The 16,753-nt window shown below is 43.3% G+C and overlaps 1 protein-coding gene across 5 annotated transcripts in view; it reads left to right on the forward strand.

Moving 5' to 3' along the window:
• Window positions 1-16,753, forward strand: part of PLEKHG1 (pleckstrin homology and RhoGEF domain containing G1) — a 223,313-nt gene that overhangs the window by 177,684 nt on the left and 28,876 nt on the right. For 4 of the 5 annotated variants that reach the window (XM_030853164.2, XM_060283667.2, XM_060283669.1 and 1 more), the window contains 3 exons: window positions 7,040-7,086; window positions 11,184-11,334; window positions 14,524-14,655. In XM_030853164.2, the coding sequence (XP_030709024.2) occupies window positions 7,040-7,086; window positions 11,184-11,334; window positions 14,524-14,655 (330 nt within the window). Of the gene's footprint in view, window positions 1-5,942; window positions 6,045-7,039; window positions 7,087-11,183; window positions 11,335-14,523; window positions 14,656-16,753 lie in introns of those variants that run through there. The other variant, XM_060283668.1, reaches the window with a different exon arrangement.

The raw sequence follows: 16,753 nt of genomic DNA on the forward strand, positions 1-16,753 counted from the left end.
AAACACTCCTGACTTTGTGGGTGCGAGTGTTTGTGCCGACACGCTTACACAATTCTTTTCACAAGCGGCCTGTGTTAGAGTGAATTCTCCTGCAGGGTGGGAATTTGGAAGAGAGAAGGAAAACGAAAGAGGAAGAAATGGGTAAAAAGATACGCTGAGGGGCTTCCCTGGTGGCGTAGTGGTTGAGAGTCCGCCTGCCGATGCAGCGGACGCGGGTTCGTGCCCCGGTCCGGGAAGATCCCACCTGCCGCAGAGCGGCTGGGCCCGTGAGCCATGGCCACTGAGCTTGCGCGTCCGGAGCCTGTGCTCCGCAGCGAGAGAGGCCGCAACAGTGAGAGGCCCGCGTACCGCTAAAAAAAAAAAAAAAAAGATACGCTGAGTATATCAAAGAAGCTGTGTTACAATCACCATGGCACATAAACAACATAGAAGCTTTTGGAAACATTGGGGCTTTTACTGGTAACTGTAATCACACGTTGATTAAAGCTGGTACGGCGTACGCTTAGCTCTGGCCTAATTATTCACATAAAAGTTTGTTGATGTGCCAGGTTGCCAGCTCCCAAATCTGATTTCTCATTGTGATATTGCCAAGTTTAATTAGAAGACTGATTATAGCGCTCCACGCTCTGGTGTGCGAGCCGGGAATCGCGAGGGAGTGTGGGGCCTGGCACAGCCTGCTTCTTACTCAGCACCCTGAAATTTGGAAGATGTTACACTTCTGACACACAGCCAGCTGCTCCCCTCTGGGGAGGAATGGAAAATCGCTTTAATTGAGAGGCCGTTAATGAAAGAGGTAGAGCTGGCGGCTGCCACCTGCTTTTATCTGAGTCACTGGGGCTTCCACAGAGAGTCATCTCTGACCTTGCTTTTGTGGTATGGAGAGGCGACAGCAGGAGGAGAATGCAGGACTTCTTACCTGCTGCTGCCCATAGAAGAGCAACAGGAGCTGTTGTTGTTGAAGCCATTCTCGCGAGGGATGGGAAAAGTCCTTACCAGGCAGATGGAGCTCTCTCCCAGCTCAGTGTTTCTCCGCTCTTAGGACTCTGGAAACACCTGGAACAGGTTTCCTTGGTCTCCTGCCTTCACCTCCACCCTCATTTCCATCCCTTATCATGACTGTCAGCCAGGCTGACCCTGGGAGGAATTTAGGAGGGAGACGAAGTTCGTCTTCAGAGACCCAGCCTCCCCTTATCCTCTTCCTCTCCCCTGATGCGCGGCCCCCTCCCCACTGGAGCCTTTCTCTCTTCAGTGCCAGGCACCACCACCACTTGCTGAAATGATCCTCAAGAAAGTGCTGGTATCAGATATTGGTGTGATTGGAGTGCGTTCAAGTCAGTGTCACCTTACCCCTATGCTATGGACATAGTCAGCCTTTCTCATGGTGTCCTGTGAATAGTACCCAGGAATCAATGAGTGAGTGTGTGTGTGTGTTTTCTATACTCTGGTTATTCATTCAATAAACATTCAGATCCCCTGTGTGTTCGATTGGCCAGCCGTGACTATCGTGTTTTGGTTCTTTCATAATTAAATGTCTCATTTTGACATCATCTCTAATTGCAACTTGAAAGAGTTGAATAACCAGAAGAAAATATCTATTTTTGTATCATTTCTTGTGTGTCATTGCCTTCTTTCTCCCTAAATACTTCTGAAAAGGACTTGTGTGCATATATCCTAAGAAATAGGTGTTTAGGGAATTAACTAACTAGGAGTTATTGACTTTTGTGTAAAGCCATTATTTGAATTGTCCACAGAGCTTATAAATCTAAGATCCAATATGCATTTGCTTCTGTATTAAGAACATGTCAGTGATTTAAATCAAAACTGTCTAAGGTAGGAATAGAGCCATGATGTCACAAAATGCACAGAAATTCAGCTGTGCAGAAGCCTTGAGGCTTTATTAGGGTAGGTGTGTGTAGGTCAAATAGATGATGTAATTTAAATATGTTTTCATTGAGGCCATGGTGTTTAAGTTTGGTATTCCATATGATCCTAAGAGTCCTTAAATTTGAGGAAATCAGCCTGATAATTGTTCAATCCCAGGCTGAGGGCAGCAGGAGGCAGGAAAGGAGCAAGAAGCTGAAAGCCTGTGAGCAAACCCAGGGAAAGGCTCTAGCCTGGTGTTCATTTCCTAGAAGACCTTGGGCAAATCACTTTGCCCTTCTTATCGCTGGAGCCGGGCGGGACACTCCAGTGCCTTCAGGAGCTGAACAGGTGAACACGGTGCATGAATGGGCCCAGGTGGACGCCAGAGCCATCGAGGTACTCCTGTCTCAGGGACAGAAATGTTACCTGAAACTGTAGGCCCAGGGCCAGTGGGTCTAATACTTTTTCAAGAGAAGCCAGAAATCAAGATATTTTTATCTTCTAACTTTTTGAATTTGGCAATTAATTTAGATTTTTTTTTAAATACTATGCTTAAAATGTTGGCAGCCTACTAGGTTGGCAAGGCCGTGGGGAAACAGACACTCCTGTAATTGTGGGAAAACAAAATAGACCCTGCGGAGGAGAATTTGGCTATATCTAGCCAAATTACATGTGAATTCACCCTTTATTCTAGCAATCCTACTTCCAGAAATCTATTCCAAAGATATAGTGACAGAAACTCAACAAAGGTGATGCTATGCTTTGTAGTACTGATTGTTACAATTTATAAATCTATACGGTATATAGAAATAAATATTTTATATAAGTATAGGTACATATGCATATATAAATATATGTATAGAACTATGTAATATATGGAAGGAACCCAAATGTCCACAAAACAAAAAACTGGTTGAATAAACTATGGTATATCCACGTAATAGAATAGTACAAAGCAGTAAAAGCAAGTCAAGAATATCTCTGTATACTACTAGAAAGGGGATGGGGTGAGGAGTATAGCACTGCTGTTCTCAGAGTGTGGTCTCTGGGCCAGCAGCAGCAGCATCATACAGGAGCTTGTTAGAAAGCAGATTCTCGGGCCCCACCCAAACCTACTAAAGCAGAAACTCTAGGCGTGCAACCCAGTAATCTGTGTTTTAATAAGCCCTCGAGGTAATTCTAATACTCAAGTTTGAGAATCACAGGCATAGCTTGTTTTTATTTATTCAGAAATAGGGGAGGTTATACCTATATGTAAATGTGTATGTTTAAAAAAAATTTTTAAGGATAAACTGTAAGATTAAAAATTGGTTCCTGATGGGGAAGGGAGGGAATAGTCTAGAATGGGAAAGATTAGAAGCCAGACATCTTTAAATGTACATTTCCTTGGAGAGTTGACTTTGAAACCATATATCTATTTTACATAGTTATAAACCAAAGTTAAAGTTTAAAACAGTCTTCAAAGCACAGGGAGATCAGCTGGGTATTTTGTGACCACCTAGAGGGGTGGGATAGGGAGGGAGGGAGGGAGTCGCAAGAGGGAAGAGATATGGGAACATATGTATATGTATAACTGACTCACTTTGTTATAAAGCAGAAACTAACACACCATTGTAAAGCAATTATACTCCAATAAAGATGTTAAAAAAATTAAATTAAAAATAAATTTAAAAAATTTTTTTTTAATTGAAAGCAAAATGAAACAATGAGTCTAATTGCATATCCAGTTTGTGGCATGACCACACAGAGGAAATTCCAATCAATTGAAAAATATGCTATGGACAAAATACAACAAATGCATCCCTAACTGTTTTCAGTAATGATATCATATATAATGGTGTTGGTATTGTTATTCTGGAATTATTGTGTATATTGTGGGATAAAGCAAATGAATATTTACATTTGTGTCACTGAGAACTGGAATTGGCAAGAGAAAGAAAATACAGAGTAAGAATGAGGCTAATTAAAAACACTGTAGTCCTGAATCTGAATTACAAGAATTAGTATGAACTAAGTATGTATTTTAGCTTTACAAAAACACCATATTCCTAGCTTTGTCCACTGAAAAGGCCTAGGAATACTAATTAACCTAGTAGCAAGAGCATCCCTAAAACTCAGATTGTGGTTTCCACATACTACTTCCTACCTAAAGGAATCAGGGCTCTGCGAAGAATGAGTGTAGGGAAGTAAATATACAAGATAGTCTGGAGCAGCTGGAGGCTGTAGGTCACGAATACTCAAGAAGAGGCTCCTACTGGGCAAAGATGGGATCATTTGAGCATCAGTAAAGATAACTAACTGAAAACAACTGAAAATCATGAAATATGTTTATATTCATGAAATCACAGTGATATTAAAAAAAAAAAAAAACCCAAGCCCTTTGCAGGATGTTAGAGAACCGAGGCATTATTTTGAAAATCAAGGAAAAGAATCAAGCATTTATCCTGCCTTTCCCATACAAACCACAAACTGCAGGGTAACCAGTCTAAGGCAGTTCCTTTTTTGGAAAGATTTTGGCTAATAAATGAAGACAGAATAGTAGACTAGAAATATCACCATGTTGTAACCCCTCATGAATTAACAGATCTAAGCAATAATTACCAATGGTTATTTTTTTAAATAAATTTATTTTATTTATTTATTTTTGGCTGCATTGGGTCTTCGTTGCTGCATGCAGGCTTTCTCTAGTTGCGGCGAGCGGGGGCTACTCTTCGTTGTGGCACGCGGGCTTCTCATTGTGGTGGCTTCTCATTGCAGAGTATGGGCTCTAGGTGCGTGGGCTCAGTAGTTGTGGCTCGCGGGCTCTAAAGCGCAGGCTCAGTAGTTGTGGCGCCCGGGCTTAGCTGCTCTGCAGCGTGTGGGATCCTCCCGGACAAGGGCTCGAACCCGTGTCCCCTGCATTGGCAGGCAGACTCTTAACCACTGCACCATCAGGGAAGCCCACCAATGGTTATTAACATCACAGAAAGAGAGAACCAGACATCATATGCCTCCCGATTTAAGTGTAGTCTAACCTATGATGTACTCGGGCCAAATTATGAAACCTAAGTCTGATCAAACCTCTCCTAAACCACAAAGAGGAGGACAGGGGACACAGTAAAGGAAGCCATAGGGATGTGATAGCAAACTGAGACTGTGGGAGACTCTGCAGGGCAAACCATCTGGTTTTTCTTCAACTTAATTGCAAGGGGAAAATAAGAGGGGGAATTTATAGATTAGAAGGAACTTAAGAGATATCAACAATATCAAGTGGCTGTGTGTGGGTGTTATTTGGATTCCAAAGCAAACAGCAAACTATAATTTAAAAAAAGAAAATAGGAATACTGATGACAAACCCTCATGAGAGTATGGAGTTATTTATTTATTTTACATTTTATTGAAGTATAGTTGATTTGTAATGTTGTGTTTAATTTCTGCTGTACAGCAAAGTGACTCAGTTATACATATATCTGTTCTTTTCATATTCTTTTCCATTATGGTTTAACACAAGATATTGAATATTTAGTTCCCTGTGCGATACAGCAGGACCTTTTTCTTTATCTATCCTATATGTAATAGTTTGCATCTGCTAATCCCAACCTCTCAGTCCTTCCCGTGGAATTATGTAAATATGATAATAGCATTGCAGTGATGCTTCTTTTTAAAAGCCCTCCTATTAAAGATATATACTTTTTTTTCCTAAACATCTTTATTGGAGTATAATTGCTTTACAATGGTGTGTTAGTTTCTGCTGTATAACGAAGTGAATCAGCTATATGTATACATATATCCCCATATCCCCTCCCTCTTGTGTCTCCCTCCCACCCTCCCTATCCCACCCCTCTAGGTGGTCACAAAGCACCGAGCTGATCTCCCTGTGCCGTGAAGCTGCTTCCCGCTAGCTATCTATTTTACGTTTGGTAGTGTATATATGTCCATGCCACTCTCTCACTTCGTCCCAGCTTACCCTTTCCCCTCCCCGTGTCCTCAAGTCCATTCTCTATGTCTGCATCTTTATTCCTGTCCTGCCCCTAGGTTCTTCATGACCTTTTTTTTTTTTTTGTATAAGTGAAATGATATTATGTCTAGAGTTTGTTGATGAGGAAACCTGGAATATGATCATAGCAAAAGGCAAGAAGCCCCCATTCGTTAGCCAAATATTTAAGCATTTGAGGCATTGCTGCCACGCTGGACGCATACAGGTGAGTAGACTTGTATCCTGCTCTGAAAAAAATTTCACCTTCATAGGAGAGATGGGGATTCAGTAGTTCAACAGACATTATGTGCCAGATGAACACAGGAGGGCCCCCTGTCGCAGGAACACAGCGTAGAGTGGGAGACAGACAGACATGCAGAAAATGTCCTTATCGTTCGGCAAACGCTGCAAGATGGGCCGGTACTGGGTGTTGTGAGGTCCCACGTAGGAGCAGTGGGCTCGGCCCAAGGACTCAGAAAGTCCCCTTAGAGGAAGTAAAGCCTCAGTTCAATGTCAAGTGGCGCCTGGTAGCTACCCGATGAAAAATGTGGGAAAGACAGTGGGCAGAGAGAACTGCACACACAGGGCTTGAAAGTGTGCAGCGGCTCTCTTGTGCCCTGCACATGCCTCCAACATGTTCTGACCACGTGATATTTAAATTTTCTACCTATATTTCTCTCTCACACTGCAAATCCCCCAGAGGACCATGAGCATCTGGGGGCAGAAACCCTACTGTCTTCCTCTTCCTATTTGCCCTCAGATTCAGCTAAACAGCGGATGCTCAGTAAGTGTTTAATGAACTCAGATGAGTTCAAGTGCACATGGATTCTAGGTATAACCCAAGGTAGATAAAAAGGCACGGATGAGGGCTTCCCTGGTGGCGCAGTGGTTGAGAGTCCACCTGCCGATGCAGGGCACACGGGTTCGTGCCCCGGTCCGGGAAGATCCCACATGCCGCGGAGCGGCTGGGCCCGTGAGCCATGGCCACTGAGCCTGGGCGTCCGGAGCCTGTGCTCCGCAACGGGAGAGGCCACAGCAGTGAGAGGCCCGCGTACCCCCAAAAAAAAAAAAGGCGTGGATGATTGCCACAGGGGCTCAGGAGACAGGCCAGTGTGGTTACAGGAACAAATTTAAAGGTATGAATGATATATCTTTTCTTTGTGATCGATTGTTGTTGTCTCTGCTTTTTTTGCCCATAAAATTTCTTTTGTTTCCTTGCAGAGTGAAGAGTTCCACATTTACACCCAGTATTGCACTAACTATCCGAGGTACGCCTTGTGAATGTGCAGGAGTATCTTCATATTGTTTTAAGTCAGTCTGTGCAGTGTAAGTGGTCGGTAGGCGTTATGTGCCTGGCACTGCGCTGAGTACTGTGGGGAAACTGCAAACATGCTGAGAACGGACCACAGGGTACCCAGATACTGATGCATTCAGGCTTAGGGACTCCCTAGCAGAGCCAGCACAGGGAAAAATTGTGAAAGACCTTAAAGGAGACCAAAAAGATTGTTAGGTTTCCCTCAGTGGAAAACTGAGTAAACCAATTGTGTTTGGCTAGAAGTCTTATCTATTAACCCTTTTGTATATGTGCCATGTTTTAAAGAATATGGGATGCACTGCTAGCGAGTTTATATAATCTAGCTGGGGATAAAATATGTTTTATTTTTGCCATATAAATTTTAGGAACTGCACAAGTTTTATGGAGTTCAGAGAAAGGAAGAAACATGATAAGCTTATGTGAGAAAAGAGGACTCATCATCCCACCCAGATCATTGCTTCAGTTTTGCTCACACTGGGGGTGTTGGCAAGAGGACCGTTTAGGGAGCAGCCTCTGGCCAATATAGTGACCATTGCAGTAAGGGAGTCAGGCCTAAGACCACAGCTCACACTGTAGGAAAGTCTTTTTTCTGCAAAAGACATTTATTGAGCACTTACTGATTTCTAGGTACTACGCTCAATCCTGTAAATACAAAATGTGGTTGAATTTAGTTTTCCCAGGAATCTAGAGATATTGAGGGATTAAAGAAAAGCAGAGAACACACTGACAGCACAGTGCCTGGCCCCTGATAGGTCCTCAGCAAGTGCTACCTCCTCATCATCCCTGCCCCATCCCCACTGCGTGGATGAAATCATTGAGCCTCCAACAGGTTTATTGATTTTACAAGGGTCACATAGCTGATAAGTGACCAAATCTGGCTGGGATTTGAACCAAAGTTGGTCCAGCCTCAAACCTCATGCTACCACATCCTTGTAAATTTTCTGAAGCTTTGTGATTCCCCTCACCCCATACCTTTCTACTGTCTGTTTGCCCACGTGACTAGCAGGACTTGAGTTGTTATGTTAGGGATGGACCGGGAAGAGAGCTCGGGGGATTTTATCTGTAGCCAGTCTTGGTAGAGGCATGTCCCTAAGGATAAAGTGGGTGGTGGGGTCCACCTAGAAGAGAAGCCAGTAGACTGAGCCCCTTGTGTCACTGTGTTCAGGAAGAACAAGCGGGTCATTCCTGCTCCGGGGCGGCCCTGGAAAGCCAGTGTGGATTAAAAGACATGAAGGCAGAGGCTCAGGCTTACTGATGGCAAAATACTTTCCATTGGAGGATTTTCATCTCCTCCTCTAAATATTGGTCAGGATATCATGCTATGGTGATTTATTTGGTTGGGGGTCAAGCATGCTTTTCTCAGGTTTCCCTAAAAACAAAACAAAACAACACCCCACATGCAGATTAGTACATTTATTCATATCCTTATCTGTAGACCTACCCACAGTTTACACAGTTTCACTTAAGCAATGTTGTTTCCACCTCTCTCCTGAAGATATCAGGAAATTATAGGATGCCCCAACTAAAGCTATGGTCCTTATGCTAAAAGCCAGCGTTGCACCACACCCTAATGCAGAGAAATCAAAGAATCAGCCCTCAACTTCTCCACACTTCCTCCTGTGGGAAAGGAAAAAACATTCCAACTCTGAAGAATCAACAAAATTCTGGACCCAATTATCAGGATCTAAGATGCTAGAGGGGCTTATTTGGAGGATTATGTCTGTGTAAATTTCATTATAAACATGTCATTTGAAGAAATATCTTCTGAATGTGCAATTTTGGAAGTTTATGTTAAGAAGAATTTTCTGACAGTAATAAGAACAGAGGGCACAGAACGAAGGCAGCTTTTATAAACTACACTGCTTCAGGGTCAGGGGATAGGCACAGTCATTTGTGCAGGACATTTCTGAGAGCCTGTCCTTCGTAGGGCACAAGTCCAAGCTTGGTGTACACTGGCAGGAAATAGGAACGAATATCCCTCGCCTTCTAGCAGTTTATATTGTTTTGAGAGTCGGAACTGAACCAAATGCAATAGTGGAACAGCCGTTAGGAAAGATCAAATCAATGAATACAAGTCAATGTAGTACCAACTCAGTCATATGTAATAGAAGCTAAAGATGCATGAGATAAAGGAGGAGTAAGTCCCAGCGAGGAGAAATCAGGACAGTTTCCAGGAGGAAGTGTTTTTTACCTTGGGTCTGACTTCGAAGAAGGAAAGAAACGTGTTAGCAGGGAACTGCTCCCCGGGCCCTCTCAGTGAAGCGGGCACATCCGGTTCTTGCCCAGTTGTGTGGTTTCCATATCCATAGAAAAAGATTTCTTCCTGTCCCCTTGCCTCCCATCAAGTTGCTCTCTGAGGCCCGAGATTTCCCTCCCCCGTCTTCACAAGCCCATGAGCGCCAGGTGCTTCAGCCCATCTGACAACGCGTCTTTCCCCTTCGGATCCAGGCTGGTGATATTAAATGTCGCCTGCACACCTTGACAGATGTCTTTCTTCATACCAGTCATGCCCCAGTGACTTTGCTGGGAAGAGGCACAAGCCCTCCCTCTTGTCCCCAGGGAGGAGCACAGACCCGCTCAGGTCATTGTTCTTGGATGTCTCCCCGTGGCCTGAATCCGGAGTTCAGTGCGCTCAGGATTTCTTGCAGGTGTCTTACCCTTGGGCAAGAACTCAAAACTTCAGATGGTTAGAAGGCCAGTGGGCAGCTGATTCTGACTCTAAAGAACCTTAGAAAAGTCCCTAGGTTACATGAGGAAGAATAGTTTTGAAATCTTAAGGGAAAAATAAAACCATTTGAACAGATATTTCTCCAAGCAATCAGGCACGAAAGGGATTCTGATCGCTTAATTAGGAGACTTCCATCCATGTCACTTCCTTCCAAGGAGTTTTATTTTGTTGTTTGGCTCTGTTTTTCTAAATTAATTCTGAAAACATATTACTGAGTTGGGGAGAAAGGGGCTGAAATTACTTCCACCTGCTTCCTTCTAAGTCATGAGACCATAAGATTTTAATTTACGTGTGTATGTGCAACTATACAAGCCCACCAGCTTGCTTTATGTATAAGATATGAGCATTGTTTCAACCACCCGTCTAGGATGTTTGGGGGCCGTACTTATTGGGGAGCTGAGGTGGAGGAAGAATTCTGACCTACTTTTCTAATACGCTCTGTAAGGCACGCTCCTTAAGGACCAAGGTTATCCAACTGTTTCAAGAGCTGAATTTAGAATGAGGCGAGTCACTTGGCGGTGGAAAGAAGGATCTGTTCAGAGATTCTCAAAGGAAAGTTCCTCGGGGGATGGGGTCTCCAAAGACCTGCACATAATGTCATGCACTTTGTGCATTTATTTAAAGGCAACCGGCAGAGGGGGTGGCAGACGTCCGGCACGGGGCTGGATCTACTGGGAAGAAGGCACTCCTTTTGTTTAGTACAAAGGTGCCCACTCTTTGCAATCTAACTTGAAAACTGAATACAGATGTGTATTTGAGCACTGCACAAAGATGCCAAGATGGGACATAATTAGGGGCTAACGTCCAATTTAAATCCCCTTTGCAAAGCCCTGTGTCCTGGCAGGGGCAGCATCTCCCTGGAGGAAGGAGCTTCCTGCTTAGATGCCATGTGTCCATGTTTTACTACCTTCTTATAGTGTCTTTTTCTAATTCACCCACCCAGAGGGACACCTTTTCTTAACCTGCCCAGAAGCATTCTAGCTTCTCTAGCTCTTACCTGTTTTAAGGTATCAGCACACTCCAGCGTTTAAAACTTGAATGCTCGTGTCAAGCGTTACAATTTAGATTTTAAAATATTTCTTCTTGGGCTTCCCTGGTGGCGCAGTGGTTGGGAGTCCGCCTGCCGATGCAGGGGACATGGGTTCGTGCCCCGGTCCGGGAAGATCCCACATGCCGCTGAGCGGCTGGGCCCGTGAGCCATGGCCGCTGAGCCTGCGCGTCCGGAGCCTGTGCTCCGCAACGGGAGAGGCCACAGCAGTGAGAGGCCCACGTACCGCAAAAAAAATAAAAAATAAAAAAATAAATATTTCTTCTTCTTGCAGATCCGTGGCTGTGCTAACAGAGTGCATGAGGAACAAGATGCTGGCCAAATTCTTCAGGGAACGTCAGGAAACTTTGAAACACTCACTGCCTCTGGGGTCCTATCTCTTGAAACCAGTTCAGCGGATTCTCAAGTATCATCTCCTTTTGCATGTAAGTTTCTGCCTGCGCTTGAAGGACTTTCTAGGGGATGGGGATTTTGTGTGTATATGTTAAGTTTAGGAGAAAAAAAAATCAGAAAAAGCTGTGGACATATGGAAACATTTTCCACACTCATACTTTACAACTGACTAATCTGCTTTGAGGAATTAGAGATATTTATATTCTAGGCCTGCAACCTCATTGACAACAGCCAAGTCAAAAGATTCATTTTGGCTCTGATGGTGATAGGGCTTAGGAGTGACAGTTTCAGGCAGGGAGCTATCATTCATGAACAACAGATCTTTTTGTTAGGTTTTATTTTATTTCCATGAGCCCGGATTCAGTAGGCAGTTGGGAGGGAGAGCTGTTTGTCATAGATTGGCTTGTGTAGGGGCAACGAGAAGGGGCTGAAAGGGGAGAAGACAGATGAGCAGCGTGATGAATGATCTTCGAGCTGGGCCTCCCATCACTTCAGGGTCTGTTTTCTTTATATCATTTCCCATTATTTGTACAAAATTCAAGGAGACCTTAGAAACAAAAGTAGACATGGCTCTCATACATTCTCATTTCTTATCTTCTAAGGAAGCTGATAAAAACGGGAAATAGTGTTCTTGAAAGTAATTTCATTCTATAAGTAGGATTGATTGCCTTTGCAACTTGAGAAAGACAGGATAGCAGAGAGGTTGGGAGCAGGGCTCTGGGGCAAGACTGCCCGGGTTCAAATCCTGTACATTTCCCACGTTCGTGGTGCCTCGCAGGCAGTCAATAAAAATGAGCTATTATTTTTATTTTATTATTTTTAATACTGCATTAAAAATCTTTTTTAAAAAAGATTTAAATCCAGAGCTCCTATGTGTATCAACATGCCTGCAATTTACTTGTATCACTTTTTAAATGATTCCAGGTTTCTAACTTGGATAGGCATTCCAAGATTGCTCAGTTCATATACATTTAAAAGTTTAAGAACTCTTTATGGTCCAACTTTACCAGAAATTTCTCAGCTTTGTCTTTTTGCCTGCCTGGCTCATCTTGGGAGAATCTTGCATCCTGTGAAGCCACATCAGGGATATTACTTTAACTGTTCGATTGGTTTTAATGACCTTTAAATTTAGTGGGATTAATTTACTAAATCAGTGTCCAAATAATTCTTTAAAAAAGAATAGCTCTCCCAGGATAGATCTTTCCTGGACTCTGCTAATATGGCATTTAAAACTAGTATGTCCCAGTAATCTCTGTTTATGGCTTTCTAGACAGTAAGTCAATCAAAAGAAAAGTCTCGGACCTCCGTTATATAAGCATGTCAGATATAACAAGTCAAGATTCTTACAAAAAGTTAACTGCTAGGAAGAACAGCCCTTACCCTCTAAATTAAAAGCTGGTGTCTTAGTTCACGCTGCTATAACAAAATACCATAGACTGGGTGGCTTAGACAACAAACATTTATTTCTCACAGTTCTGGAGGCTGAAGTCCAAGATCGGGGGCCAGCATGGTTGAGTTCTGGGTTGCACACTGCCTTCTTCTCCTCATTTCCTCGCATGGTGGAAAGAGGCAAGACTGTGCTCTGGGCTCTCTTTTATGAGGGCACTAACACCATTCACGAGGGCTCCACCCTCATGGCCTAACCAGCTCCAAAGGCCCTACCTCCTAATACCAGCACCTTAGAGGTTAGGATTTCAACATATGAATTTGTGGAGGGCACAAACATTCAGCTCATAACAGCTGATAGTGAAGATAAAAGGGAAGAACAGTGGTTAGATTAATTTAAAACTAATTGCCTGGAGTATTTTTGCTTTTATAATTGGTTTAGAGTGTTCCTTCTATATCATGCACATCACTTCAAAGTTGTGTAGCCACCTGTGAAAATCCCCACAGAAATACACTCTGTACTTCTGAGTCTGTCTATTGATGAACAGGATTGCCTCTCAGACTAAAAGAAGACGTAATTATTTTTTTAAGTTTTCTCTTGATCTTAAACTTACCTGGGAGTTGTTAGTTTAGTGATACAGTTTCATAGGACCTTTCTAACAGCTGAGTCTGAGTGCAGAAATAAAATGTAAATTCCTTTCCAGTTTCTAGCTGGATGGAAAATTTAAGGATTCAGTAAAAGTAAACAAAGTGTGACTAAAAAACAAGGGAACTAATCTTCATAATTTATACCATTAGATTCAACCTCCACCCTTGAGCTTAACATCTCTGCATGATAAGTGTCATAGGAACAGTCTAATTGACTAATATCTTCTTACTCTTTTAGATACTTACATTGGAATTTAGATACTTAAAACTTATTGTTGCTCTTTGAAGACGATACAGCTTCAATTAAATAAGCATTTATTTACCACCCAGATCTCTGGTGGGCACTGTTGAGAACATAAAGGACTAAAGGAACTATGCAACAGTCCCTATCCTTAAACTCACAGGAGTCTAGGGACATGTGTCTTATGTACTTAGAAGAATTAGATTATAATCGTGTCCCCTTCTCACCTCCCTGGGATTATGGAACTCCAGGGCTCAGAAAAGTGCTGGTGTTACATCCTTCTGACCATCAGAGAGTGAATACTTGAACCATTAGATATCTCTCAGCACTCTGAAGGATTATCTTTAGTGAATTTCATGAACTAGTGAAAGGCTTTAAAGGCTTTCAAGCCTTGACTACATGAAAATGTCTTGCTGTATAGGTATTTTTTTAATATAATATTCATTGGTTTTTGTTTTGCTTTGTTTTGAGGCCATTACATATTAAGCCCTGTGTGTTAGTTTTGCTTCCTCTGGGAGAAAAAAAAAAAAAATGTTTCCTATGTAGTAAGAGTGAGAACCATATTACTGAGAACTACACTGGCCAACAGGAAGTTCAGAAATCTCCAACTATAATATCAACTCTCTTATCTATTATAATCACTCTAATATCTCTGTGAGACTTAATGGCCTGTATACTTGTTTTGTTTCATCCTCCTTGTCAAATTCCTCCTTATGCAATTCTCATCGACTTCTATTTTTCCTAGCTCCATTCTTATTCGTATTTTACCATTTTGTTGTAGGTATTTCTGGTAGTTATCTCAGAATCTTAAGGAAAGATGATAGTGTGTAAATAAGCAAAAATAAAATGAGAAACTAATCACAGAAGTGCCTTTTGTTTCATTGAGTATATAAGAAAAAAATTTTGAAAATAACTAGGGTTGGGTGTTTTGGGTTTTTTTTTAAAGGAAATAGAAAATCACCTTGACAAGGACACAGAAGGCTACGATGTGGTGCTTGATGCTATAGACACGATGCAGCGAGTAGCCTGGCACATCAACGACATGAAGCGGAAGCATGAACACGCCGTCCGGTTACAGGTGAGGCCTCAGGGTGGCAGTACCTGGTGGGGCTGCGGCCCTATGACTTATCATTTCCCAAATCAGATATTAAGGCTGTTCAGTGTTGCACGTCATTCATGGCCTTCATCATAGATCTCCTTGAGAAAAGATCAGGACATCGATAATACTGATCATTATTTACTGGCTATTAAAGAGAAAGGTACATTGTAACGTTCAAACTAATAGTTTGCTCATAGCCCCTTCCGCGACCCAAATTAAAAATTTGAGTCTCCCAAGGCCTTATTTTATATTAATTACCAATAAGCAATTCTTGTTGAAAGCAACTCTCTCCAAACTGCTTTTTTTTAATATATATATAAATTTATTTATTTTGGGCTGTGTTGGGTCTTTGTTGCTGTGCGCGGGCTTTCTCTAGTTGCAGAGAGCAGGGGCTACTCTTCCTTGCGGTGCGCAGGCTTCTCATTGTGGTGGCTTCTCTTGTTGCGGAGCACGCGCTCTAGGCACGCGGGCTTCAGTAGTTGTGGCTCACGGGCTCTAGAGCGCAGGCTCAGTAGTTGAGGCACACGGGCTTAGTTGCTCTGCAGCATGTGGGATCCTCCTGGACCAGGGCTCAAACCCATGTCCCCTGCATTGGCAGGCGGATTCTTAACAACTGCGCCACCAGGGAAGCCCTCCAAACTGTTTAAAGGGATTTTAAGCCTCTGTTCCTCTCTCACTAGTTCATGCAAAATCATGAGGTGGCAAACAAGTGGTGATGGGACGGGGACTCAGAGGAAGGAGAGCTGAGTCTGGAGCCAGGTCCTTGACAGTTTCACTGGGGAGGAGACTCACCACTGCATTTTAGATTCCTCACTTTTAAAATAATACACGTTTACTAAGATCCCTTCCATTGTCAACATTTTGAGCCCTAAATTCCTGGGAACTTTGGATAGATGCTAAGTCAGCAATCATGTCCTGGGCATCTCAAAAGATGCATTATTTAAAAACAAAAGGTCACGTGGGCCCAGAGGCTAGTCCTAAGCTCCTTGTTGCCCCTGGAATAAAAGCAAAGCTCAGGGTGACTCCATGCTATGCAGAGCACCTACATCTGACTCAGGAGCGAAAAGAGCTACGCTCTTCAGGCCATACCTCTGAACAAAACGCAAGGTTTCGGGACTTCCGTGGTGGTACAGTGGTTAGGAATCCACCTGCCTATGCAGGGGGACACGGGTTCCAGCCCTGGTCTGGGAAGATCCCACATGCCGTGGAGCAACTAAGCCCACGTGCCACAACTACTGAAGCCCGCGCGCCTAGAGCCCATGTTCCGTAACAAGAGAAGCCACCACAATGAGAAGCCCGCACACCACAATGAAGAGTAACCCCCGCTCGCCGCAACTAGAGAAAGCCTGTGCACAGCAGTGAAGACCCAATGCAGCCAAAAAAAAAAAAAACTCTAGGTTTCATCTATAGGCAGCCAGAGTGTGGTATGACGCAATTGACTATCAAAAATCAAAGGAAGATGACATTCTTTTTATTTTTTTTATTCCTTTATTTTTGGCCACGTTGGGTCTTCGTTGCTGCACACGGGCTTTAGTTGCGGCGAGCAGGGACTACTCTTCGTTGCGGTGCGCGGGCTTCTCATTGTGGTGGCTTCTCTTGTTGCGGAGCACAGGCTCTAGGCACGTGAGCTTCAGTAGTCGTGGCACATGGGCTCAGTAGTTGTGTCTCGCGGGCTCTGGAGCGCAGGCTCAGTAGTTGTGGCGTGCGGGCTTAGTTGCCCTGCAGCATGTGGGATCTTCCCGGACCAGGGCTCGAACCTGTGTCCCCTGCACTGGCAAGCAGATTCTTAGCCGCTGCGCCACCAGGGAAGTCCAAAGGAAGATGACATTCTAATCTTCCAGGCCGTATCTGCTTTGTGTAGCAGTAAGAAAGGTTTTATGCTTCATCATTCAAGTGTTTTGTGGCATAACGTCAGACATAATGTGTGTTAGATATTCAGAAATGGCTAACTGACTGGTTTTTCATAGCTAAGAGTCTGTCTAGCAGTCTGAAGACACCACTAAATCAGACTCTGGCTCAGACTTACCTCCATTTCTATCTTCAACCAATGAAGTTTTAGGTGGTTTTATGGGCTGCT

This window comes from Globicephala melas, chromosome 14 (genome assembly GCF_963455315.2).
Source record: "Globicephala melas chromosome 14, mGloMel1.2, whole genome shotgun sequence".
Taxonomy (NCBI): domain Eukaryota; kingdom Metazoa; phylum Chordata; class Mammalia; order Artiodactyla; family Delphinidae; genus Globicephala; species Globicephala melas.